The sequence below is a fragment of the Saccoglossus kowalevskii genome, chromosome 1, assembly GCF_978046115.1.
Source record: "Saccoglossus kowalevskii chromosome 1, keSacKowa6.1, whole genome shotgun sequence".
Classification (NCBI taxonomy): domain Eukaryota; kingdom Metazoa; phylum Hemichordata; class Enteropneusta; family Harrimaniidae; genus Saccoglossus; species Saccoglossus kowalevskii.
The window spans coordinates 14708896-14736644 of record NC_140641.1 but is presented as its reverse complement, the minus strand read 5'-3'; the positions used below and the strand labels follow the sequence as shown (position 1 = coordinate 14736644).

Here is a 27749-nt window from a genome sequence, read left to right as displayed (position 1 = left end):
CTAAATCAATGTTTACAATGTAACGTGGTGAAGTTGGTAGCGCCCTCTTTGGTCATGGACAAAAACTACTGTATTGGGTCATGAGTGGGTCATTCCCTGGGTCAATCAATTAAAGTAGAACCAAATGACCAATATGGATCAATAATATCTATGATCGAACAATGATTTTGATTTCTTCAATCGAATTTATGTTTTGGCAAACGAAATTATGATAAATGCACCCAGTGTATTGTACATCTGTATATTAATTATTTCAGTTGAGTAAACATACAACAAACATTCGTATTGCTAAATCCGCCATTTTGTGTGAAATGCTGTTCCCGTTTTTCTGCACATCTTGAGGTAAATTAACTCTTTCCGTGATCGTGTAGTAATCGGTATTGGGACTTGAACATTGTAAAGGCTTTTATACCTAGTAATTGTAATTAAGACGTGTGCTTGTCATTAGAACCCGTGAAAAACAGAAAAAAAAGCGAGCCTGACATATGTGCAGAAGACAAAACGGCGAACACTTGATCGATCGTTGAACCTATCATCACTTCACTAAAACTTTGACGGATGTGAAAATAGAAAACGGATATTAGACTTCGCTGTACGCTAAAGATGTAGGAGCTCATAGTGCAAAAGATGTAGTGGTAACAAGTGGATTATTATCTGATCTTTATCGGATTTTGAGATCTATCAACAATAATATTATATAATGCCTCCTATCGAAAGCCAGACCCATATGGCTCTGACGCCAGCTACGCCGAGTGGTGGCGGAGCCCCCATCACCGGTGGAGGAAACACCGTATCATTGGCGACCCTCCTTGAATTCTTAGTACAGAAAACATATCACGAGATTACTGTGATGGCAGAACTGTAAGTACATTTTATTTAAATTCTGAATCACTTTTTTTTAGTTTCAGCTATAAAATTAATTAAAGGCTATTTATTATCTAATTTGAAAATAAATACAAATCTGTCAATATCACTGAGGTTAGCTGCTCTTATTTCGCGAAAAACAAATTGTGACTTTTGGGAAATTTACAATTGGCGGAAAACATACACCCAACCCGGGCAACCATGGTGTCTCATAGGCAGTTACTGAGGGACTTTCCTGAAAACTTGATTACCCAATTATCAAAAAACAAAGGATGTGGTGTGCCTTTGATGTGTGCTCTCATGAGACAATGTAGTTGGACTATTCCATTTCTTTTGTAGGTACAAAAAAGCATTGTAATGTTGTAACACTCAGAAAAAATTTATTACGAACATAAAACTTAAAATGGATATTAATAACAAGCAATAATAATTGTAAATTTTGTTGATCGTGAGTTAGCATTGTGAGTGTTACGTTCTCAGTTTCCTGTATAATGAGATGCCTCATTGGAATTTTTCACTTTTAATTTCACCTCTAATACCTGTTTCAAATATCCTTCAGATCTCGTGTTTTGCAATGATATTCTGAATGTATGACAACATATAATGAATTTGAGCATTCAGTGACACTGGACAGGGATTGCGTTAACCCCAAATTTTGCTTCCCGGACTCCAATTATTGAAGAGGAAGCCAGTTTTTCAGGCAAGCTGAGGTCCAATCTCTAATAAAGTTATCCAGGGTCAAATTTCAATTTCATAAAATTTTGTGAGTGGGACTTGTCTTGCTGAGACATTAGCGCAAACCCTGCTGGAGCATACCGATACCCTAATTTAGGTGTCCTTTTTGCAACATTTCAATTCTTCATTGTGCCAAAATTAGAATACATTTAGCACAATTTGTTGCAAGTGGCACCTATTCAAGGGTCATAGGGTCAAACAAGTATGATTTTTTTTATTTGCACCTTTTTGGTTTGTGGAATGTGGGGCATCAAGAATATATAACTTCTGGTTGAGTGTTAATTGGAACAGGATTTTTTTTAGAAGGATTGTCAACAAAATGGAACAAGACATATACTAATGAAGAACCAGGTGATTTATTCATGTAAATGTAAACTTTATATACAAAATAAACAAGCAGTGATCAACACATTTTTTTGTACTTGACATGAAAATTTATTATTACAGTTTTCAATACAACTGTCAGGTTAGTGATTTAAAAAAAAAAGTATATTATCAAAATTTTATGAAAAATTAAAACAAAATAGTGTGCATGATATCACGGTAAAATAATTAAGAAAAGTTGACGGAGTTCAAACATCGTCCACATTAGGCGGTGGAGTGCCTGGATTATCTTCTGTAGGACGTTTGGCGAAATAATTTGTAATAGAATTCATTGTCGAGTGGCGTTGTGCATCACGATGCGAGAAAGAGTGATTCATCAACTATATTGGTCCTATATTTATACCGTAAAAACAAAAGTGTTTATCACAGGTACGTGCCAGACTGGAGAAACGATGTCAGGAAACCACCCCGACAGCGGTTATCAGTGTAAGACTTGGTAAACGAGTATCCGGTGGCCAGCTTTCGGGACTGTATGCCTAGCACGAGAGCCGAGAGATAATTCATACTCAATTATTTGAAAGTAACTGGCCTCATCGTTCAGTCGAGAGTTACGATTAATCCGGGATAAATGTATTTTAAACAATCTTGTTTTTAATCGTACAACCGAGATTTGTTTTGCCAACTGTACCAAAAGTTGTGCTCAAACACTCCGCAATATGTTGCAATAGAAGTGCGTGAAAGCGGCGTTTTGATTGGATGTTAATGTGAGCTCCTGTCAAACAATGCACAAACTAACACATTAAGGCGGTCCTTTCTCACGCGATGAATTCGTGAGACTGAGAGGTAAAAAAAAGCAAAAATATATAGTGGTCTGTAATCGTTTCTTTAGAATGAGAACTATCAATAGTATCTGTTTTCCACATTTAATGTCAACAACATTACATTTAGAAAGAATTTACAGCATGCGCATAATATTTACATACACCTAACTTCCGCACCCGGTAGGTAATTACCGAGGGACTTAGCAACATCCCCAGACACTTTCCTAGACACTCCAGTGACCGCTGCAGATGCAATAAAATTACATACTCGCTCACGCGACAGTTAATCAAAACACCGGACGCGGTATGCCTTTGATGCTTTGTAGGTACAAAAATCATTGCTGTGTAACACTTGGAAGAAATATAATACGAACATAAAACTGGGAATGAATATTAACAAGAAATGATAAATGTAAATTCCTTTGATTGGTAGTTTATTGAAATGGCATTGTTTTGTCTCGTGTGTTTTTCTTTTGCCTCCAGACGCCATAAGCTCCTTTGGTGTACTGCGTTCACTAAATTTTCTTGTTTTAATTAGCCATGACGTCGTTTAGTTAGAAGCTATCAGACTTTTAGATAAGTCGCTTTGCATCATACCAACTATGGCAGTACATGTACATCGGAGATCGAACGAAATACGGTACCGGTATATGACTGTGCCCATGTGATCATCGCTCAACCAAAATTGTGAAGTTGTTTTTCGTTTGCATGACTTGGTAATTCACACTTGATGTACTAGGTCTGAAACAAAGAAAGTGCCTTTCTAACAGGAAGTCAAGCTGTCTGGATTTGACCGGGAAATTTAACACATGTTCTTAGCTTAGTGCACTTTACAACTTCGATACATTGTGTACAATTTCAGGTTTGGGTGACGCCTAAATTAGAATTCTTTTGTTAGGTTTGACCTTTGGGGGACGCCTAAATTAGAGGGACGCCTAAATTAGAGTACATACGGTATACTCATGTAAATGTCAGATGATAATTTTTTGAAGGGCAAATTTCTTTGGACTTTGGAAAGTAAAGTCACTAAATTATGTAACAGTAAACACAGAGTCATGGTAACTTCTGTCAAAATTTTGTCTTAAGGTAGAGATGCAGGTCCGTGGGCACTTGAGAGTTTTTTTTTTTTGCTTTTTATTATTCAAACAGTCTTGGCTATAGGCTGTTAAAATTTTGTAGAATTGTGAATAGAGGAACATACTCATAAAACGATTTTAAAATATAGATAACAGGTACAAACATTCTCTCTTTTGAATGCTTAGCAAGATTTAGCAGTGCTGTACATAAATAATAAAAAAGAGACATGGTGAAAAACAGGAATGACGGGATCTCCATTAAATTTTACTGTTACAGCCATTTTAATTATGAGCATTAGCAAACTTCTTACTGAGTGAATTGTTATGCAAATTTGCAATTATCTCAGCTTCTTTTTAGTGCACATCCCAGAACTTTAAAAAAAAAAAAAGCTCCTAGACGCTTTGACCTTTTGTTTTAAAATTTTCACAAATGATTGACAATGTGTTTATCTTCAAAACGTCGTCGGGGCATTGTTTTTGGTTGAACAGTGTTACAACAATTGTACAGACTAGCCTGGGTGTTAATTTATGCTTAGACTTGAAGTAGTGAAATTTGAGCTGCTGCCCTGCAAAATTGACAACTGGTAGACAGTTTTCAAGATGGCACTTTCTTCATAGTAAACAGATGTACCCGTAAACCAATTTTGACAGGAAACAGAAGCATGGTTTAGAAGCTAATTTTTTTTTAATCACTTTTGACCAAATCTGCACATTTTTGTGCATATTTCAAACTACATTGTCCATAAACAAAAAAAATACTAACAAAATTTTAAAATTCATACAATAAGCTTTCCAAAAATATATAGTTTTGTGGACAAGGGAGGTCATCTTTGTTTCCTAATTAACTAATTAAAATACCTGTCAGGTAAACTGCATCTCTACCTTAACAATGCCTTTCAATAAACCAGTTGTAACAACTTGTCGTGCATCGCCTATAATTTTTGTCTGTACTTTCACTGTATTGGAAGCACTTTTGCTATTGAACAGGCAAATCTCCTGACTCCTTTATTAAGGATATGTGCTTATAATATTAAGTAGATATAAATAATTTTTCCAATGTATTAGATCAGCAATTCCAATTAGAAAACAACTATGGTATTCAACCGACTTACGAAAGACTTTGAAACTTAACGTGCATATGATCACCACATTCAATGTGAAGTATCAGTTACTGATATTTCACACTAAACATAAATGATACACATTCTGTTTATATGATAAACAATTGATATTACTATTTATATTGTTTATACTTGTAGCTTACCGAGGAAGAGTGATATGGAAAGGTACGTTGTTGTTCTTGTTTTAATGAACTGGATATGATGTAGCTTCCCGATTTTGTTGTTAAAATTAACACCAATAGAAAAAATATAGCACTTTGTAATATCCACAGCTGTAGTTTCAGTATTACTTTAGGCTGGCAGTCACAATTCTGCAAAAATTTGCGATCATACTATTGCCACCTACTGTGGCAATTTACATTAGCATACTATATGGAAGTGATTTCTGACATAAATTGTCACATATTCAAAATGTAATTGTTTATTTTGCAGGAAAATTGCCATTGTACAGTTTGCTAGTCGGACAAGACAACAATTTGTAAGATTGCTTGCATTAGTCAAATGGGCTAACAGTGCAGCTAAAGTTGATAGATGTGGGGTGAGTTCTTATTTGTTACTGTAGATGAGATATGTGCCTCCCCTCAATCACCAAACTCATGGAAACTCTGCAGGGCATAGTGGCTTGCGATATGGATGCTTCTCTAACGTCTAAATCATCTGCTTCACCATTCTCCCCTTTCAATGGTTATAAAACTAAAGAAAAAATCAACGTTCATTGTTTCTGTGGAAGTATATAATATATAGCATATAGAATATGTTACATCTAATTCCCAGTTATCCCTGTTTTGTAATATTAGTATATCTGTTATCACTTCCATTCTGTCCATTTTCATTTTTCCCAGGCATGAACAGAAACTAAAATATAATGTGTATTACCTACAGTTTGACAAAACCATGTTCTTTGAGACTTTTCATTAGCTGAATAAGTCACTCTTATAGAAGCAAATTCAGGACGACTGAATGGCAGCCATTTCTGTGCTAAAAATTCTTTAAAATCATCCATTTCTGCTATTCCAGAGCCGGATCTCACTTGTGTATAGACAGATTTTGGTCAAATAATGAATAATTGTGTGTATTGTGCATTCTGTCATTGAGTGTTTTAAATAGGCATGTTAATTATTCATCATAATTTCTGTTTTGAATAATTATGCAAATTAGTAAGTTAGTTTTCACCCTTAAAGTGATTCAAATTCCACGGAAGAACACAGTTGTTTTCTACTTGTTATAATATATATTCTACTAAATTTTATTTATTCAGACTATTGCGCATTTACTTGATCAACAATCCTCACTGTTTGTGGACACAGCTGATCAGTTGGCCAGAATGGCCAGAGAAGTGCTTGTCAATGCTAGGTAAGTGTTGTTGGTTGCATTTACACTATTTTTCTGTGATATTGAAGGACCTAATCACAAAAAGTTCTACCAAAGGTGTTGTCCAGTGATAAAAACATCTATATGGTATTGACAGTCAAACAAAATAAAAACACCTATCTGGTATTGACAGTCAAACAAAATAAAAACACTTATCTGGTATTGACAGTCAAACAAAATAAAAACACCTATCTGGTATTGACAGTCAAACAAAATAAAAACACCTATCTGGTATTGACAGTCAAACAAAATAAATACATGCTACCTTCTACCATGATATGTGTGGCACATGATTCAGACTTTGCTGTGTCTCATATTGTTCTCTTTGTGTTTCGTTTACAGACTTCCAAATTTCTGTATTCCATATGCAGTAGACGTGTTAACCACTGGCTCATTCCCGAGATTACCCACTTGTATTAAAGTAAGTGGTCATTATAATTTATTTTATCTCTCGTGAGATTGCAGTTTCCTTAAGTAACTACTGGAATGCATTAAAGTCATCATTTGTATTATTAATTATAAACTTGCATGTGAAGAAACTTCACCAGGAAATGATGGTTTATTGGCTTCTTTAATTCATGCATTCAGGAATTCCAACAGTAATACTTCCTTATTATTACTTATTGCTTTGTTTGTCACAGGAATTTCACCCAATATTACCAATACTCATATGAGCCATATTCTAATAGAGTAGGGCTTACCATTTAAAAGAATTAGTTATCTTTGAAGCTGTCCAAGGAAAAGAACATGGTACATATTTGTTACAATGTAAAGATACTAAATTCTTGTTATGGTATCTTAAGACATTAACATATGCAACTTATGATTGTGTTGAGCCTTAGTAGTGAAATTATAGACTATTTTGGAGCCGGTTTCTGTATGACAATGGGGGTATTTCTAGCCTGCTCAATTACCCTGGTTCCTGATGTGGTATTGAACGTTTATGTGAAAAAATCAACTCCCTGATAACCACAGAATTGGAAAGGTTTTAAAACACTAGAGCGTGTAATTTTCCAAGGTAACGGCGCAACAGGAAATTTGAAAACATATTTCAACTTTATCAATTGCATTCTAGGTGCTGTATGGTGTCAACATAGAATCAGTACTCTTATAAATAGACAAGATATTCTTGTATTGACTTATATCATCAACATTATGGGAACTGTACATGTGCTCAAAGTAATTGGGTGTAATCCTCATCAATATTCATCTCATTCATTACAGGAGAAAATCATTCCACCCGACCCTATAACAACCAATGAGAGGTCTTCCACATTATGCAGATTGAATCAAATAATACAGCATCGATTAGTGACGTTGGATCTACCGGCACAACTGGCTAATCTCACTATAAGTAAGTGTAGTTAGATGCAGTGAACTTGTGAATATTATTTCATATATTTATATATTTTAGTTGGATTATGATCACCATTGTCATTGTAAACACCTCTTGTTGTATGTTACAGAGGACGGTAGAGTTGTTTTCCATGTGGCACATGAATTTGAGGTAAGATACTTGAATAAATTAAGGATTGAACAAAGCAATATTAATTTGTGTTTGTTCTATTAGAAGCACTCGCATATGTACGTAAATGCTCTGTTAGGTCAGTTGACGTATTTTGGTATACTTGTGTGACTTCTGACGAGACTACCTGGCTTATATATTGTGCTTCTAATACTGTGGTTCCTCTGTTAGAACTACAGTGAAACCATTTATTTTCATTACCATTTAAATTTGCTGCTTTAAAGTACAAAATGTTTATTTTGACTGACCAGAGTCTATGGTGGGTACTGAACGTAGTGAATTTAGACAGAGGGTTTTTCAACCTGACAGTTCACATAGTTCATACCCACCATAGACTCTGGTTCCCCTCGACCACCCCACTTTTCCGTATTTTACTTTTTCACATGGATTATATTCAGGGATTGCGTTAACCCCATATTTTGCTTCCCTGACTCTAATTATTGAAGAGGGACCCAGTTTATCAGGCAAGCTGGGGTCCAATTTCTATTTCTTAAAATTTTGTAAGTGGGACTTGTCTTGCCGAGACACTAACACAAACCCTGAATTATTTAATTTAGCGGAATTTACTTATTAAGCAACAATGATTAATGCCTTGTTAGTAATCAGCAATAGAGTCACAAAATTGTGGATTATTAAAATATGACTTATTTTGATCATAGACACATGCAAATAATAATAATGTAGTGGATGATAAACCAACATACTATAGACATATTATATCTAATTTAAATGTTTTAATGATTACTTTGTGTTATTAATGTTTTTATCTCACAGGCTACTCTTACACTAATGGGTGATGATCCTAGCATTCCATGGAGGCTGTTGAGTATTGAAATCTTGGTACAAGATCCTGAGACTGGTGATGGTAAGGCACTTGTACACAGCATGCAGGTAAGTGCCAGTGGAAACTCTTCAGTTTTGTTTGATAATAATAATCAGGTTAATACGAGAATATCGCAAAACATGGACAGTTAGTGAGTGTCACATCGGAATTAACATTTTTTGTTTGTTTTTATTTGTAGGTGAATTATATCCACCAGTTAATACAGTCCAGACTTTTTGATGATGACAAGTCACTGTTTGATTTATATAACTGCCTTCGTATCCTTTCATTTTTATATTGAACACATAAACAAGAGGTATGAAAGTTGCCATGTCAGTTGAAGAAACAAACATGTGTAAACAACTTTTCTGTACATTTAAGAGTTCCCTCTTTTATTTACAGTGTTTATAAAGTTTCTAAAGTCAGCCATTTTGAATTACTGTCAGCATTTCAGTTTGGAAACACTGTATGTATTAGGACCAGTCTTTAGAATTTCAGAGATTTAATCATAATTGCTCGCCTGCTAAATTTCTTGTTTGAGCTTACCGTAGTCTATTCTTTAACAGCCCCTCACAGATAGCTTTTGTCAATCATTACAATTGGAAGTACTACATTCCCAGGTAAGTGGTGTCATTGTACTTCCTTTATTACTGATTGCACTACACTATGTATATATGGGATGGGATAATACAGGATATAGGGGAATTAGCAGTTACAGTTTTCTACCAAATACAAAGTCAATGTTGTTTTTTTTCTGAAGACAACAAAGAGCCTCCTCATTCATGAGAATAATGACGGGTTTGTATTCTTTATCAAACATTATAAACTGTATTTGCTGTGTTAGTAGAGCATCTCAGATAGAACAGCATAAAAACCGAATTTGCATTATTGTATGTTAGATCATTAACCCTTACTTTGCCTGGCATCCCCATGTACTTTTACATTAAGATAGAAGCCTACTCATGATTTCAAATACTCAGAATTTATTCATTTTCAAATAAATTGTACTTCCGAGCAATACAAGTTTATTGACTTAAAACAAAATTGGGAGTCACCAGCTTAATTTTTGTGAAAATGATGTTTGTATTTTAGTGGATAATGGCCATTTTGGCACTACTAGTATTATAATGATTTTATTACAGGTTCCTATGGGAGAGATAATATGTCATATCTTAAATTGTAAGCTGGTGACCTAGGCTGAAAAAATTATATATTGTAAATGGTGGAGTACTTTTTGTTGATCTCAATTATTTTGAAAAACTGGGTTTTAAAAAGTGGCAAAAAATGCAATTTTTCTTTTACATTGTGCTCTATAGAACTTTTCTAAAAATAGCATTTTTTGAAAAATATTAGAACACGTTTCTCAAAAAACACTGCTGTAACACACAAAAGAATGCTATTTCATGGTGTCATGAGACAACAGCTCCATGAGTTTATGTAATAGACCAATGAACATTGTCATGTGATTTATGACCAATTTACTCAAAAATTATGAGTAAGCTTCTACCTTAACTTGAACAGATGAGGGTTAAAATACAACTTTGATCATGACAAACCTTTGAAGTTTATGTAAGCATATGTGTTACTAATATATGTTATTTATATTTATAGAGGAGTTACTTCTGTACTCGGTGATAGTGTCCATAGTTTGCATCATATGTTCATCGTACCATATCGTTGTTGATATTTTTGTTTACCTTTCATTACTAGGCTCAGAGACTGATTAGAGAGAGATGGGGGGAACATGTACAAATAGAGAAATACAAAGCTGGGCAGTGCCTTGCACTAGATTATTGGAGGTAAGTATCAACGACCATACACCTGAACATGCAGCTGTATTCACATCTTGAATGATTTCAGTGAAAAGTGCTTGGAAATGATACTTGGTGTTTGTTTGTTTCCAGATCTCAGAATTTTCATGCTGACAAGTACAAAAGAGAAACATACACATTAACAGTCTGCATTGATCCAAACGACACTTCCAAGCCGTTGCAAGTCAAACACCATCCTGTGTTGAGTACAGAAGATGCCAATGAAGCTGATCAAGCCATCAAGGTATGTGAATCATAGTGTTAGTTTGCACTTTCTAGTCAGTCAATCAGTGCATTTCACCTTGTAGTATTTATCGCTGACACTTCCACAAGTTGCAGTACTTGGGGCAGCAAGATTGCAAACTACTAGTAAATTGTATTGCTAGATGACAGCTAATGTTCCTCTTATAAATCGTACCATGGCCACTGCTCTCATGGTATTCAAGGTTTGCTGAAATTCATGAACTTACACCAGTCTGTGGTCTGTGCAAGGCGACACTAAGGGTAGTCCTGAAGTCCGGGACAAGTGATTTTAGAGTTCAGTGGTGTATATGTCTTATCTAATCATGATTGTGTCTCTGCTGCCAATAACTAATCTCAATCAAGTTTGGTAATTGTAACGATCATGCTCCGCACCTCCATTGCCTTGATTAATAAAGATGGCAAACAAGGTGGATAGGAGGTGATGACAAATTTGTAAGCCCCTTAAAGTTTGATTCTTGATCATGTAAGATGAATGTCTGAACTCTGTACAGCAATGTTTGAGTGATCTCTATTCATATAATTATATTTTTTCTCTCCTTCAGTGTGATCAACTATCTATTGAGAGGCTTTTAGTACAAACTGTGCAAGTCAGATCAAGAGCTAAGTTGCAGGTAAGACGGCATCTGCTAATATCACCTGTCCAACCATCTGTCTCTCTCTTCAGCTTTATTTTTTCGCTTTTTCCTATTCATTTATTCTATCAACAAAGAAGACCGAAGTTGAGCTTATTGTTTGCCTGTCGTAATCTATTAAATCATCATTTCAACATTTCGTAAGCTGATGTGATACTGATATGGGGTAGTCTGATTGGATTGCCTTTCAATAATAGCTGTGAATTGCTAATTTTTTGCTCCAGACACATTGATTGTGGTTTTTAATTTGTTCAGTGTGATTGTGGTGTTTAATTCAATATACTTATATCAATATATCTCAGGAACTCAAGACTATTTTTGAGACTGACATGCCTGAGCTAAAAGGTGAGTACAGATTGTGATGTTAGTTAATTGTGTAGAATTGTAATGGTATAAAATTATATTTGAAAGGATTTATATTGATTTTATGTATTATAATGATACATAAAAAAATGCTCTTAATATTTTAATGTCTTGTTATGATTTTATGTCATGTTGCTGAGACTCCATTGACCAACTGGGCTTAACCTTTTCACCACCAGACTTTCTCACCCAATTTTGTCTGCACTTTTTCTTATATTCTTCAATGTTACTTGTAATGAACCCAAATTTTGGAGCCAACAGACTTTAATATAATTTGAATCAATTTTTAGTTTTTACTCAAAAAATTTGGCTATTTTTGTCCCAATCCTCTGAAGAAAATTGCAGACTATGAGCGGGACTATTTTGTGAATTTGTGATGAAAAGAGGTCACTGATGACTGAACACCAAAAACTAGGTCATGCAGAAACTTTGCTACAATGTCCTAAAAATGTACAAACTTTAATGTATGTTCAGGAATTTTGTATTTGCATTTACCGGTAATTTTACAGCAATTTATGTTCTTTTGTAGTAAAAAAATCTGCTTACAAAAACAAGGTGCCGCCTGAACTTTCAGCTCATGAATATTCTTGCATAAATTTGCAGTAGCTCCTCGAAGCCACTGGGTTGATTTTGACCACCTCCCTAATACATATGAATTTGATAGCAAAACTAATCTTTATATGATATTTGATGATTTATCTTCATTTCAGTTGTGTTAGGTGGTTCAACTCCAATATTGACTGTATCCATTCTACAACCATGTGGTAAATCTGAATTACTGTGTATATCAGTGGATCTACAGACTGGCACCTTGCAACCATGCCTGCCATACTGTGGTAAGTGCCATATCATCCAAGTATTCAGAGTTGATTTCCCACTCATGTGCTCACCTGCAACTCAAATAATGTTGTTTCGTTCTGTACATGTGTTCAAAATGGAGCTAGTAATTCACCATCATGATAACCACTGGAGAAAAAAATGTATGCAACTGCGTTTTCCAGCAATGAAAGACAACTGTTAACCAGGTCCTCATGTTTTAAATATGTAAAATAATATTGTTTCCTATAATAGATTTCCCATGTTCTATATAACAAACATCTACACAACGATATTGCTTACACCGTCTACATAATTGTGCGACATCACAAAGCATTTACTGGGAAAGGTCTATTGAGTTCAAATATCCAAATATGTAGTGATAGTGTACAATTATACAGAAAGGAAAAACGATATGGTTTTATGTGTCTGTTCTGACTCATCATTATGTCTCTTAGATACTGGTTTATTGGATAATTTAGAGCAGTGTTTGAACACTGATCTTCTTCACTTGGATCAACACATTATCAAAATCAGGTACGTCTATTGCGTGTCACGCTGTCAGATTATCTTGACTTGTTTTAGCAAAGAATATTTAGTTCTCAGTTTTATGTAATCCAAAATGGAAGCTATTGGTTTAGGACTTCTGTTTGCACATTCATCGTCATTTTTCTGATCGTTTGAAACATCTTTATTCCAGCAACAAGTTTTGAATATTGATTCACTTTTTCTCAATTTGTTTTTCAGATTCAAGCTTGGATTAGAAAGGTGTTATCGCACTGTGCATTCCCTTCCCAGTGAGTGTTCTAAAAGGCTACCTCTACTGCCAGTCAGTGCGGACCATCCAATAATGAAGTTATCACAACACAAATTGTACATTCATTTTTCCAGACATCCCAACTACTATCTGGTAAGTCACTTTATAATATCCAGATGCTTGCTTGAGAACTGTGTCACCATGTACTATAAACAGTTAAAATTTTGCCACTGGAAGTTTCCGCCATTTGGTGTTTTAAGAGTGTTCATAGGAAGAAATGTCATGAAGGTCAGTGTGAGTTCCTGTCTTAAGGAGCCTAGTGTAATTTCATGACTTTCTCTGATTTGTGAAAGTAATACAAAATAAAAATGATTTACAGTCTTTAATCAATGAATTCTATAATTTTTTCTGCCAAAAGAAAAAAAAAACTTTGCGCATTTTGATATTGTTTTTCTTTTCTGTAAATTTGTCATTGTTTTGGACTTAAATGTACATAATTTTCTTTCCATTGGCTACAGGATTTTCATGACCATTTTTGAAAAAAATAAACAACAAAATTTAGGCTGTTTTTTTTTTTGTAAAAGATAACAATACTCTGCGGCTAAGTTTTAAACTTTTTTTAATTACAAAATGTAAATAAAAAGAGGGGGTACCCTAGCTTGTTTTCATGGTGACAACAAATATTTTGATTGTCATATCGGTATATCTCACTTTGGCAGACATTTTGAATTTTAGGACTCGTAATTTAAAAATGAATTCTTGGATCTCAATATTATTTATTCAAATAGAACAGCTTTATAAAATGTCATAGTATCGGTATAAAATAACATATTATAAAATTAAATTTGTTTCAAGCAAATTTTACCAAATACTAGCTTCATTCTCTCATTCAATTAAAACTACAAATTCATCTTTGATTGTCTTTGAACTTGTAGGTTATAGAGTTGTATCAAAACATTGGTCATGCCGAGATAAACCACAGATATCATTTATTACAAGTGAAACCGAGCAGCTATCAAGATGGCGGCAACACTACCACTATGGACACTGACAATATAGCAGAGCATTATCTACAACCGATCAGTCTAGTACCGATCAACCCACATAGTGCAACACGTGGACCAGAAACATACCTACACGGTTAGTTGTAAATAAAAGGAATGATAAGACATTTGGTTGAGATTTTATACACGCTGTGTGGATGTGTTTCCCTAAGATGTATTGCAATATATACTTGCAATGCTGTTTAAGTCAGTTTGTTGGCAGAAATGTAATACAATGTTCTTTTTGTTTTGAAGAAAACTCTTCAATTCAATTCTTAAGATTTTGCAGGTCAATCTGAATTTTTTGTGTCACACACGTTATGTTATGTTCCGCAATGATAAGGATGCTATATTTATTATCTTCTACAGCATAGCTGACTCAACAGGAACTGGTCACATCTAATGTTAATTTTCTCCCAAAATTTCAGAAAATATAATTCTTTTCTCTCAGTTATTTGCTCCAAATTCATCATTCTGATTTCTTCTTATTCACAGATGACATTTTAACTCTTAGTCAAAAAAGAAAGGTAAGTTTTTTTTAACGAAGACAGTTTAGAAAAAATTGCATGCATAACACAGACTGTAAACTCACAGTAAAAATTACAAGTGAAGTTCAGGGCTAAATTCATGTACATAATTTACAAGATACTATTTCTCAGTACAGGTCAACGTGTGAAAGTATTCAGTGTAATTTTAAAAAGATTAAAAATAAAATACATTTTCTGAAAAAAAAATAATACCATAGAACCATTTGTTCATTTCGTGATGATATCTTTAATTCTCTAATTAAGATAAATATTTTTGTCATAGTTGATATTATACATATAGATACTACAGCCTAGGTGAACCTTTCTTAGATTTGTTCATTTTGTGATATTATGCTTTGTTTACATTGCTGCACCTGAGCGGATGAATACATTGTTTTTTGTTTCAGTTACATTTACTTGGTATCCGGGAACTGTCACCTAAGCGTAGAAAACCATCAGAGGATATCCCATACTTCCTACCAGAGCTAGCTCATATCATAGCTACATGTGATACAAGGATTCCATTTATTGGACTCTGTGATGAGGTAATGGTAGATACTCACTACACCTGCCTAGTGACAATATGTTTCTGCAATATCAAAATTATGTTTATGGCGAAAATTGACCTGTGGTTTTGACATTAGTAAAATTCATTAAAAAATAATAATGAGAACTATTTTTATTTTTATAGTTATCAATGACTGGTATAGCCCACCAAGGAGTGCAAGTTGAAGGAGAAGGACTGGGTCTTGTAGTCAGAATTGTCAGGTAAGGCATGGGAAATAGTAATCAGATAGAAGGAGAAGGACTGGGTCTTGTAGTCAGAATTGTCAGGTAAGGCATGGGAAATAGTAATCAGATAGAAGGAGTAGGACTGGGTCTTGTAGTCATAATTGTCAGGTAAGGCATGGGGAATACTAATCAGGTAGGAGGAGTAGGACTGGTGGGTCTTATAGTCAGAACTGTCAGGTAAGTCAGTGGGATTACTAATCAGAAGATCCTTGACTTTTAATATACTTCATGCAGACAGTACCAATTAATTATTTCTTTACTGTTATTCTCTTTGCAGTATGCCTCTTGTTGACGGTGTGTCCAGTGAGGTCAATGATTTACTACTGAGGACGTTTGTAGACTGTTCAATACGACTTCAGGGCAAAGCTAATAGGACCTGGCTAGTTGACGTAAGTACCATTGAAGACCACCTTGTCTTCCATAACTTCCTATGTTTTGGGAATTTAATTTAAATATTTAGTGCGTAACATGTTCTATTGTGGAATCATTTAGTGATTCTATTTTATAGTTCATGTGCGTGTTCTTATGTTCTACCTAGACGTTTAAACATTTACTTCTATGCTATCGATGATGAGCCATTGCTCGAAACGTATAGCTATTTTTAATAGTTACTTAGGACTACGATTACCAAATATTATCTACTATATATCACATTGATATGTTTTTCATTTAAATGGACACAGCTTATGTTTAGTGACTGTCCAGTATACAGTACCAATCATCGTGAACAAAGTGATATCAAACACACTTATTTACAATACGAGATCTCACCGGGTCATGGTTACACGCCATTCATACATCAGTTTCTGCTAGACTGGCAAGCGATTGGTCATCTCTATACACTGGTGCTAGACTTATCAGCTGTTATCCAAGGTAAGGTACATCATTAATATACATCATTAACCAAAAACAAAAGAATTTTTCATTCCATAAAAAGCTATATCAGCACTCATATCTAAGTTAACAAAATATCTAAGTTTGAAAATGATTGTATAAAATGGTGTTTGGCAAGGTGAAAAATATTGCTGTTTGCATCACATATGCTAAGATGAATGCAATCTGGTGTTAATGTTTGCTTTCTCAAATCAATACTACCGGTAATGTATGATTTCATAAATATTCTCTATCGTACACACTGATTGCCATTATTCATAGTATGCAAGGTTATACAGTAAAATACTGTATTTTCGCTGAAGGAAAAATTCAGTGAAAATAAAATCCAGTGAATATGCATTTTTTCCTTTATTTTACATTCAACTTGTCAAAAATCAGTGAAAATAAATTCCATAGAAAACACTCAAAAATTCTTTTCAGCGAAAATTAATTCCAGCTAAAATAAAATATTCTACAGTAAATTAACTTGTGTTTTCATTGTTAATTAACAGACTACAGTTCTGGATTCATCAACATTGTGGAGGTTAAGTCGTACACTTACAGGAAGTTGACGCTAGCTTATGGCAAAGACAAAACTAGCACTGTAAGTACAGAGTGACTGCTGCTAACTTTTGATATGACTATTAAAGACCAGCATCTATCTATGTGTCTGAGATGGTGGGTGTGTGTTTGCGCACATGGTTCTGATCTTGTCTGGTTGGGTCAGGTAAGGTGCGGCCAGGTCAAGCCACTCTTGTATCTCAGCTGGTTAGTATGTGTCACATTGAGTCAGCTCAGGTGCACTACATTATAGGTCAATGCAGTGTGTTTTCGCTTGTTGGGGTCACATTAGGTTGGATTGGGTTGGGTTGGGTTGGGTTGGGTGGACTGGACTGGACTGGGCTGGGCTGGGTAAGGTAAGCTCAGGCACAATCACACTACATTATAGGTCAATGCAGTGTGTTTTTGGCTTGTTGAGGTCACATCAGGTTGGATTAGAGTGGGTTGGGTTGGGTTGGGCAAGGTAAGCTCAGGCACAATCACAATCACACTACATTATAGATCAATGCAGTGTGTTTTGGCTTGTTGAGGTCACATTGGATTGGGCTGGGTAAGGTAAGCTCAGGCACAATCACACTAGATTATAGGTCAGTGCAGTGTGTTTTGGTTTATTGAGGTCACATCATGTTGGATTGGATTGGGTTGGGTTGGGTTGGGTTTGGGGTGGATTAGGTAAGGGGTGGATTAGGTAAGGGGTAAGTTCAGGCACAATCACACTACATTATTGGTCAATGCAGGTTAGATTTGGTAACATCACACCTGACTTGGTCAAGGCCAGGTCTCATTGCCTTCGAACATTGTCTAGCCAATCAATCAACTTAGAAACTAAAACTGAACACTATCTTTTTTAATCATAGATTACCATCCAATGGCAGCCATCAGATAGAAGATTCCATTTGAATTTAGGGGTGTGTGGTCTATCATCTACAGCCAATTGCCACACGCTAGTGTTATCACAATTGGAACAAGAATTGAATCAACATAAGAATCTTCCATACATGGTTCAGGTAAGCATCTGACACAGTGTCACTTATTTTCAATCAAATACGATTTACATGTCATCATGGTCTAATTATAAAGATGTACTTTCATTCATGAAATTAACATTCTATAAATCTTATGTTAGTATTAAAACTTTGAGTGCTAAACTAAAGTTTTTTAGCACCTTTCACAAAATAAGCAATTTTGTTCATTTGGTCCAAAATTAACAAAGAAATTCTAGTTCAAAATATTGGTTGGTAAAAGTAAACCAAAATCTAAAATTGAATGAGCATCTGTATGTATGTGTACTTGAATGTCAAGGTGAATAAGCCAACAAGTTATTAAATCGTAAACCTTGACTTATAATACCATTACATTATTTACATTAAAGACCCATTTTAAATTATTTGAGGCACTTCGACATGTGTTCAATAGTATATGCCGCTATATCCTTGCACTCTAGACCTGAGTTTATTTCAGTGGTAATTGAAGTTATGCAGTATAATAACACCACATCTTATGTGCTGTGCAATTGTAATATCATGCAGTCTGTGTATTCTCATCTTCTGATGTATCATCTTTGTAATTCTGACCATCAATTCACAGCATACATATCTTGTGTATGTGTTTTATTTCAGATACTTCATGATACCCAGAGTCCATTGCAAGCGATATGTAAATTACCAATCATTCCTGTACTAGGATTGCAGACTGTGAGTTCACTCAATTCTTCGGGGGGGGGGGGGTCTATATCTAGCATGAATTTATATCCATCACCATCAGTTCATTGTAAATATGATTGAGGTCATGAAGTGAGTATGGGGAATATCTATTGGCGTTGATAAGGCCTGGCTGCTTCTTTATTGCAGCATTGAATGCATGCCTCAAAATTAACTAAATTTCTTGGACACCTGTTGGGTCTCTCTCTGGTGTAATTATTAGTCCCCCCTTCAGACAAAGTCCAAAAACGGGGACTTATAATTCGGTCTCTGTCCGTTCGTGCACCCGTTTGTTTGTTTGTTTAAAATGTGATAACTTGGAGATGCTTTCACTTGTGATCTATGTTTTTCTTTTCTATGTTTTAAACCGAAGGAGTTGTCACGCAACACATGTTCGAATTTGATGTAAATAAACAATCTGTTGTTTACGCCACTTGGGACTCAAGTTTCAAGGACATACTCACGACAACCCCTCCACTTTAATATGACTAGCACAAAGAGAACTTTAAAAAATTTAATGGGGACTGTGTCATTTTCAATGACTTGTTTGTTCTTATTGTTGCATTGTCTCTCTATGTTCACAGGGTCCACTAGCAGCGTGGCAGAGTTTTACAATTATGCCACAGTCATCTACACATATTAGGATTGCCTTCAGAAGCACGTATCCTTTCAATATACACAGTAGTGTGACTGAATTTACAATGTGTCTAAATTACTGAATGCTTTAAGTTGAAACAAAAAGTCACCTGATGTTGGAGCACAGGAATAATGTGATCATCACAATCAAGTCTGTGAAAGCATTTTGTGCTCCAAGATAGTGATTCTCACTGGTTTTTAATTTACTGAAGTTGTTGTTGCACAGATTTTCATTTTAAAATTTGTTAAATCACTTTTTTATAAGGGAAATGTAACATTCTGTTATTAAATTAAATATTCACCGAAATAAAACCAAGCCAATAATTAAACCCTGCACAGTATGAAAGTACAAGGATGTAGATGCAATTAATTACCCAAAAACATGCCATCATACCATACTTATCAGCCCAAGTGTAGTTTGATTGTTATGATTTCTCTCACGATGTGTCAATAAAAACTTTGTGCTATGTAAGTTATGTTAATAGTGAGAATTTGTATATTAAGACTTTCCTTAAATCTTAAATCAGATACTGCCTTGATATTCAGTGTAAAGGCAAGAACATGGTAGCAATAAGAGGTCAGTATTGGGGGGAAATTGAATAAGAAACTCATGGTTCCAAACTGTATTCTAGGCTTCTTTGTGCATGTGTGTGTTTCTGTGTTATCATATTAGTTAGAGGGCAGTCAATTATTAAAACTGAAGCACAAGAAAAGTAAGTAGTTCGATTGGGCAGGAGGGCAAGGGTAAAAGTTAATTTCATATTCTATGTGTCAAAATCCAACCATGCAAAACATGTACAAGAAACAGACATAAAGTGAATGTGTAACAATGGACATGCACTACTAAAACCAGTAACATGCAAAGGAACATACAAAGTGGGAATGTACATGAATGTATGTAAAAATGCAAACTGAACTTTCCCAAATTTCACATCAAGAAGGTGGGAGAGTCAGAACCATTTACAAACGACTTACATTTTGTATTTGTCAGTTTTAATGATTGACTGCCCTGTAGTGTATTTAATTTTCTGTCACATTTTTTACGTACTTGTTGTAACTATGGTATTTATTGTTTGATTTCAGATGGCGCCTATAGTTTGTTTGATGTCAGTAAAGTGGTTGAAGGATTCACTCCTACGCCGGCACTTAAGGTAAATCATCAGTTTGGTCATATGATGTGTCACATGATAAACTCTGTAAAATACTGGAGTGGATGGAATTTATTTTTTTCAAATGTGCTAGTGCTGATACATTGTGCATTTTTGCCACAGAAGCCATATTCATGTTTGGGACGACATGACAGGGCTGTGCGGCCATCTCTCTATCAAATGGCAATTTAATGCGCTATCCTGGCGTCAACCAGGCTCTGTCAAACACAAGCACGTTAGTTAGTGAATGAATCTCGGCCAGTGAAATTGGCCTTCTCATTGACTCTGTGGCACACTCACTCAGGGTAGAGGGTGACCCTTTTGATGTTCAGCCTGAGATAGGATTTGAACTTGGGTCTACCAATCATGAATCTGGTGCAACAACCACTATGCTGCCAGTGTGGATGGATTGTTGCAGGTTGTGTAGAACTCGTGTAGATTATAGGACTATAGGAAAGCTAGAAATGTATTATTTGTAATGCTTATAGTTATTTAGCCTACATTATTCATATTTATTATATGTACTATTGATATATTTTATTTTTATATAGACATATTTCTTTTGATGAAATAAAATTTCAAATATCCAATGAGTCACCAGTGAAGTTGAACATATTTAAATATAACATTTTATGATATGGGGGATGTATAATTCCCTGTTTTTGCTTCCATTGCAGGCATTTCTTACTATGTTCATAGATGATAGTGTGACACATGCAAGACGACGCTCCGTGAGTGAAGATGATAATCCGCCATCACCCATCGGTATGGATACCATGGAGTTTATATCCCATACGTCCACAGCATCACCAATGTCCAGAGTTCCAATGGGTGGCAATTTTGCCCACCCCATGACCCCTCCAAGCAACCCTGCCACCCCTGCATCTCCACATGGATCAGTCCTGTCTCAGAGTGGTGGGGCCCAGCAATATGGGACTTCACCTGTGTCCAGCGCCTATCCTCTAGCGTCTCCTCCGTCGCAGTCCAGTGGCTTTGCACCATCACCGATAATAGGAACCCCATCACCAGGTAAAAGTTGTTTACATTACTCAAAAGTGAGATGGAGTGCATAGTTTCATCATTAGTTTATTTCTTTTAATTATCTTGTTGAATTTGAAACACAGTGCATGATGTCATCATTTTTGTCACACTTGTTTGCAATCTTATGTGACAACGTTCTCCTAAGTTGTTTAATTAACTGAAATACAGACGTGTATCGCAGCAGCGAACAACACACATTATTATACATGTATCTTCATGTGCGAACCATGCAGTGTACATTGTATGTGTATAAAACATATTTGCATATTATACAAGATATGTATTTGTAGGTACGCTGCTGACAACCAGTTCACCAAGTGGTGCCGCCCATGCACCTTCTCCGGGACCCTTCGCACCGGTGCCATCACCATCATCACTTGGTATTCACATGCCTTCTCCCAGTACATTCATCAGTCCATCAGGTGAGTACATTTGTTGAATCTAATGCTGATATTCTCCATATCACTCACCATCCCTTCAATACTGTTTCTGAGAAAAGGATCTTCCATATTCACTTTATTAGTAGCACATGTGCTGTACACTACAGGTGTATTTCTAATAACCTTATTTGATATGCGTGATGTTATTTACCATATTATTTTTGAAAAATTAACACAGAAATTGTTAAAATTACATAATTACGTGTAAAATGTACGAATATTTTGGCTAAAAAAATTCTAATAATGATAGAAGTCTACTAAAAGCATGACTAGTTTTTCCTACAAGATATTCACTCACTAACATGCCTTTGTTTCACCCCTTGTATAGGATTAGATGTTGGATCTCCCTATTCGCATATTGGTATAACTATGCCTTCGCCCGGACCACGTAATTGGCCTGGTAGTCCATCTGTACCAGGTCCCTCCCCCATACCACGTCATGGCTTAATAGCCCATTCACCCGGTAATCCAGCTATTCATTCACCGGGCAGCAGCGGGGGCACTGCTCCCGTATCTTCAGCTTCTGTTGGTAAGTCAGTATTATTGTGTTTTGTTTTGACATGTTATATATATATATATATACGGTATATATATTGGATATACTATAATTTGGGTTGATTTGAAAACACTGTGGATTCTGTGACTGTATTGTATGCTGTGACTGTGACAATGCTGACCATTGTACACTTTGAAAAAGCCTATGTAATTAAACAGAATAACACAAATCTGAACATGATTTGTTCAAATATTTGTTGTTAGCCGCAAAATGATCATTGTTTAAATAATGTCAATTGCTTACCACATACAAACCATTATAATTCTGTGTCATTTTGTTTGTTGAGCTTATCATCTATGGATGTAGATGAGAAATCCAGCTTCTATCTAATTCACATAACTTACAAACTCATCTATGTTCATGATCTTTTTCTCACTTCTCATGTATGACTTATAGGACTGCGTAGCCCACCATCCAGGATTTTACCTCAAAGACCCTGGGCAGCTTCCATTCCCACTTTACTCTCCCATGATGCATTGCATACCTTATTTACCCCGGCACCGCCACCTGGTATGGTTGGTGGCCCCTCGGCCTACATGTGCTGTCCAATGGAGAGATTCTTGGGATCTGTGTTTATGAAAAGACATCTACTAAGAGTCATACAGACTGATGATGCAGTGAGTGTTACTTCTAATTTTGAACAATGTTTTGAATCTTTGTATGGAGAAATTCTAAGCAATCCTGTAATGGTTGTTTTTCCAAACGCGACTATTAATTGGGGCAGCATATGATTTCATGGCTTTGTTTTTGGTCTCAGAATCTTACCTGGAAACCTATCTGATTTACATTTGATATATTTATAAACATGTGAAGTTGAAAATGTATACAACACTAGCAAATAACAAAGAAAATAATTTTTTTTTGGCCGGCCAACATTTGGAATGTTGTAAAAGCAGTGATATTTTTTATAGTGACTTTCAATAATGACTAGTGAAGTGTCACGGTATATCGGTAAAACTATGTAGCTTGGAAAGTTAAATTTGTTGTGAATAATGAGCAAAACTAATTTCAGTTGTGGGGCACAACATTCTGAGCCCTGCCAACCACAGGTGGAACGCATCAAAGTCAAAATCTTCCAAAAATGGTACGAACTCAGAAGTATGGTATATTGTGTCTGCTATTGCAGCATCTTTGGATTCCTTTGCAAAATTCTTTTGTTACCCAAAGTGGCAGTTCTCAAATTTTCTGTAAACAAACAAATTTATTTTCTGACACGTGAGACTCGTATCAAACACACTGTCATGTGATGACTGTATATTAATAGATCCTGCATTATTTTCTATAATCTTGTATTCTTCTTCACTTTATACCGGTAGTCTGATTTAGGGTAGTTATTTTTTTCAACACCATCACGTATGGTCTTGATTTGACCAGCTAGGTACCCAGTAGTTGACAGATTATATTATTCTGATATTGTTTACTTTTAGCTACAACTAATGAACTCTATGGAACCTGGTGTGATTCAATTCCAAGTGGAATCATTGCAATGTAGAGTCAGTTTACATCCAAACACACTGCTAACGCTGCACCTCAAATTAACCCCCAAACCAGGTGAGTAAAACAGTCAGCACTTCACATGTGGATACCATTAAATGCTTTTGAAATTCTATTTAAACATTGTTAATAATGCTGATGTATTTCTCAGATTTGTTGTCTGGAATTTGTCAAATCACTAAAATTATTTGTATTGCCTTAAAATTACATTCACACTATGCACATATATTATTTATGACTCAACTACAATTTATGGTGCATATATTGGTCAAGGATTGGTACCTCAAAAATGTGCATCGTGTAATTGTGACGTTGATTGATTTATTTGTGTTTCAGACACCAAGGAGAGTTGGACTGATGAGGAGTTACAAGTCTTGGAAAGGTTTTTTGAGATCAAGGTATGTAAGATTCTGATATCCTGTGCATTTATTCTCCTTTTGAAAAGTATAATAACTTGTAAGTGTCCCTACCACAGATACATCATCATTTTTGGTCACATTGGGGCACAAAAAGTTAAAAAATATCACCACATTGTATTTGAAATTCTGAAGAAGAAAAAAAATTGAAGTATTCAAACCTCAGTTGTAATCAAAAATGGCAAAATTGCATTGTTTCCATGGAAGCAAGTTTGCTTTTTGTCATTTATAAAATGGAACCATTTACTAAATAGTAAGAATTTGTAAAGCTTTTAAAATTTTCAGTCAAAAAAGTAGGTGGCTAATTTGTATTTATTTACACTCAACAGCTGCTTTACACGGAATTACTGTTGATGTAGTGTACCGGTAATTTAATTATCACATACTTTTTTCCTGGCATTAGGTTGTGTCACCACCATTTAAAGCAAATGCTTTGACAGGATTTGGTAGACTTCTGGGTGCACCGACAGTGATCTTAAAAGACTGTGGACACATCATGAGACTAGAATTGGTAAGCTGCTGCAAAACAATTAGTCTTCAGTTTTTGATGTCAAAATTTAACAACACATGGTCTATTTTTGTGACTCGCACTATTTTAACTTTCTTTCCCAATAGTTTGCAGACAGATCCTTGAAATGGACAGTACAGTGGTGTCTGACAATCCCTCCCAGTGCTCCAATTATAGCACCACCTGGAACCCCTGCTGTGGTCATTAAAAATAAGGCACTGTTTTTCGTAAGTATTTCCAACTTCTATCCATCACATATAAAAGATATCTAAAAAAGGGAAAACACAATCTTAGTTGACTGCGAAAAATAACTTGATGTTTCTCAAGCAGTCAATGATATATCACACCAGAAGACATTAAAACAGAGTATCAATTTCTTTCTAATGATGATTGACTTATGTTTTGTGTTTAACAATTTGTTTCCATTATAGCTTCAACTAACTCGTATTGGTTTGAATATACCAAGTGGATTGGAGCCACAGACGATTGTTATCCCAATTATCTATGACATGCAAACCAACACCACCCAGCAAGCTGAAGTGCAACGTGCATCACCCCTGTCACCTGTCGCTACGGCCGTTAGTAATATGTTACGGCGATGGAATGAGATGAATCCACATACAGGTAAGTTTCGATAGTGGTGGTGTGACAGAATATTGTAACTTTTTTGTACCGATCACTGCTAGCTTAGTGGTTGTCGCTTCAGACTCATGACCTGTAGACCCATGTTCAAATCCTATCTTAGGCTGAATATCAAGGGTCATCCCCTACCCTGGGTGAATGTGCCACAGACTCAATGGGAAGGCCAATTCCACTGGCTGAGATTCATTCACAAACGAATGCGACTTTAGGGGAACCTTGGTTAAGGTCCGCAGGTGCTTGTGTTCGGCCAAGCTTGGTTGACGCCAGAATAGCGCATTAAAATTGCCATTTGACAGAGAGATGACCACACAGCCCTGTCATGTAGTCCCAAACATGAATATGACTTCTGTGGCAAAAATGCACTATGTGTCAGCACTAGCAATTTGCACATACAAAAAAAAAGAAAAAGTCAGGAGACAATAGTGACACTCAATGTCCAGAACTGTCGCCTGGCAGAAAAATATTTAGAAAAATAAATAAAAAAAAAGTTTTTTTTTATGTGCCACGTGTTATAGATGCATATACCAAGGATGTGGTTTGTTGTCTGCGTCAATTACCATATGATTGACTCTTGTACGGTATCAATATTGATAACTTGTATTTTGTACATACGTTAGATCACATCTGATTTGACGTGTAAACGATACATTCATGAGTGGTTCTTGTTGCCATGAGTAGCAGTAACCTGAAATCCCAACAATAACATGTGCTGTTTTTGTTTCCAGGTGATTGCACAATATATGCTGCTGTGCGAGAAGTCATGGCTAACTTAGTTGTTCCACACTGAATCATTTGACTGATACTGAACCAGGCATCCATATACTCACATTCCACTGTAAATCTGATTTTCTTGACCATTGTTTTTAACTGATCGTAAAACAACCTATTGTTTGTAAATATAATGTTCCACTGCCAAACAAATAATTTCATGGTGGAAGTATAATGAATATTTACTTTTCAATTTTAATCAGAATATCTTGCATGGTTTCTCATTCACCTTGTTCACATAGCAGCATTTTATTGGAGCCCAACAGTGCATACTTGACTCTAATAAACCCTCGGGGTTGAGCCCTGACATGACCTGATCATCTAAATGGACTGCTTCTGTTGAGCACCGGAGATAATCTCCTATGGTAGAAGTAAAGACTCAGCTTTGATAAACTGCTGCTTATTGAAAGACATGTACACTTATTTGATTTATTTACACTTCTTGAAATCAGCTGTAATGGTGAAATAAATAGTTGCCACAATCATATTTTGTAATTAGAAGAAAACATGCCTTATATGGAATATTTATATGTGCTTTACACAATGTTGATGTGGCCAATGAATGGTAGTAAGTTTTTGATATAAATGTTTTATTGAGAACAATATTTGCTTACTGCGACAAATGCAAGAATTGTGAAATTAAATATGGAATTTTTTTCTCAAGAATCATCTGTGTTTATTTCAGTCATTATTCAAATGATGAATAAACAAGTTATTAACTGTGAGTTGGAAATGTAGTATGGAGTGATGGTGATAAAGTTTGGTACCATAAAAGAAACTGGTCATTGTATTATTACCAGTTTGAAGAAATGGAGATCGATATGGCCAGTCAGGACAAGATTTTTAAAACTGAAAATAGAAAGTAAGCTACGCAATGTTGCAGATGTAATGGCCCAGGTAGTTCAGAACCCAACAATACACTTGTCCATTATATCGTGTGTGGGGGGATATTAACAATAAAATTCACATCAATTCAATAGATATCTAAACCCATAGACCGTACAGTATTAGAGGGGTCTGTGCTTCACCAAATGAACAAATTCCGTCCATGTGTCTACATTATGAATGTCAAAGCAATCTGGTAGGTGGTTTTGGAGAAGTCAAAATGAGTAAAAAAAACACTTGCATATGGTCTCATGAAATTAGAGTAAATTACCTGTCAAGAACAATCTGACAAGCAGTTGTTGAAAAAATCATTTTTGATTAGAGATTTGGATGTGACGTCAAAAAACTGTTCCATGGGCCTTAGCTCCAAATTGACCATTTAACTACCGTCAGCTTGTATATATTATTCAGTCTGC

General features: G+C 35.4%; 1 protein-coding gene across 1 annotated transcript; it reads left to right on the top strand.

Annotated features, from left to right (window-relative positions):
- The first annotated feature begins 279 nt into the window (after positions 1 to 279).
- Positions 280 to 27114, top strand: LOC100378107 (mediator of RNA polymerase II transcription subunit 14-like). Its single transcript, XM_085499335.1, has 39 exons — positions 280 to 861; positions 5080 to 5106; positions 5374 to 5479; positions 6200 to 6294; positions 6655 to 6733; positions 7537 to 7666; positions 7779 to 7819; positions 8612 to 8728; positions 8860 to 8938; positions 9237 to 9280; positions 10371 to 10459; positions 10565 to 10715; positions 11278 to 11346; positions 11670 to 11712; positions 12441 to 12566; positions 13005 to 13083; positions 13294 to 13456; positions 14239 to 14443; positions 14842 to 14873; positions 15281 to 15418; positions 15565 to 15641; positions 15943 to 16054; positions 16349 to 16538; positions 17051 to 17142; positions 17957 to 18106; positions 18719 to 18793; positions 19384 to 19460; positions 19963 to 20012; positions 20519 to 20586; positions 21261 to 21612; positions 21915 to 22046; positions 22393 to 22593; positions 23017 to 23237; positions 24048 to 24171; positions 24451 to 24512; positions 24934 to 25041; positions 25146 to 25265; positions 25470 to 25662; positions 26406 to 27114. Exons 1-39 carry the CDS (start codon positions 701 to 703, stop codon positions 26465 to 26467), a joined length of 4440 nt encoding a protein of 1479 aa, XP_085355461.1. The 5' UTR covers positions 280 to 700; the 3' UTR covers positions 26468 to 27114.
- The last annotated feature ends 635 nt before the right edge of the window (positions 27115 to 27749 follow it).

Bases quoted from the DNA above. Each gene is read 5' to 3' on its own strand.
- LOC100378107 (XM_085499335.1), top strand. From the start codon at position 701: ATGCCTCCTATCGAAAGCCAGACCCATATGGCTCTGACGCCAGCTACG. The intron at 6,734-7,536 runs GTAAGTGGTCAT...CATTCATTACAG, and splicing joins GATTACCCACTTGTATTAAA to GAGAAAATCATTCCACCCGA. The intron at 16,055-16,348 runs GTAAGTACCATT...AAATGGACACAG, and splicing joins ATAGGACCTGGCTAGTTGAC to CTTATGTTTAGTGACTGTCC.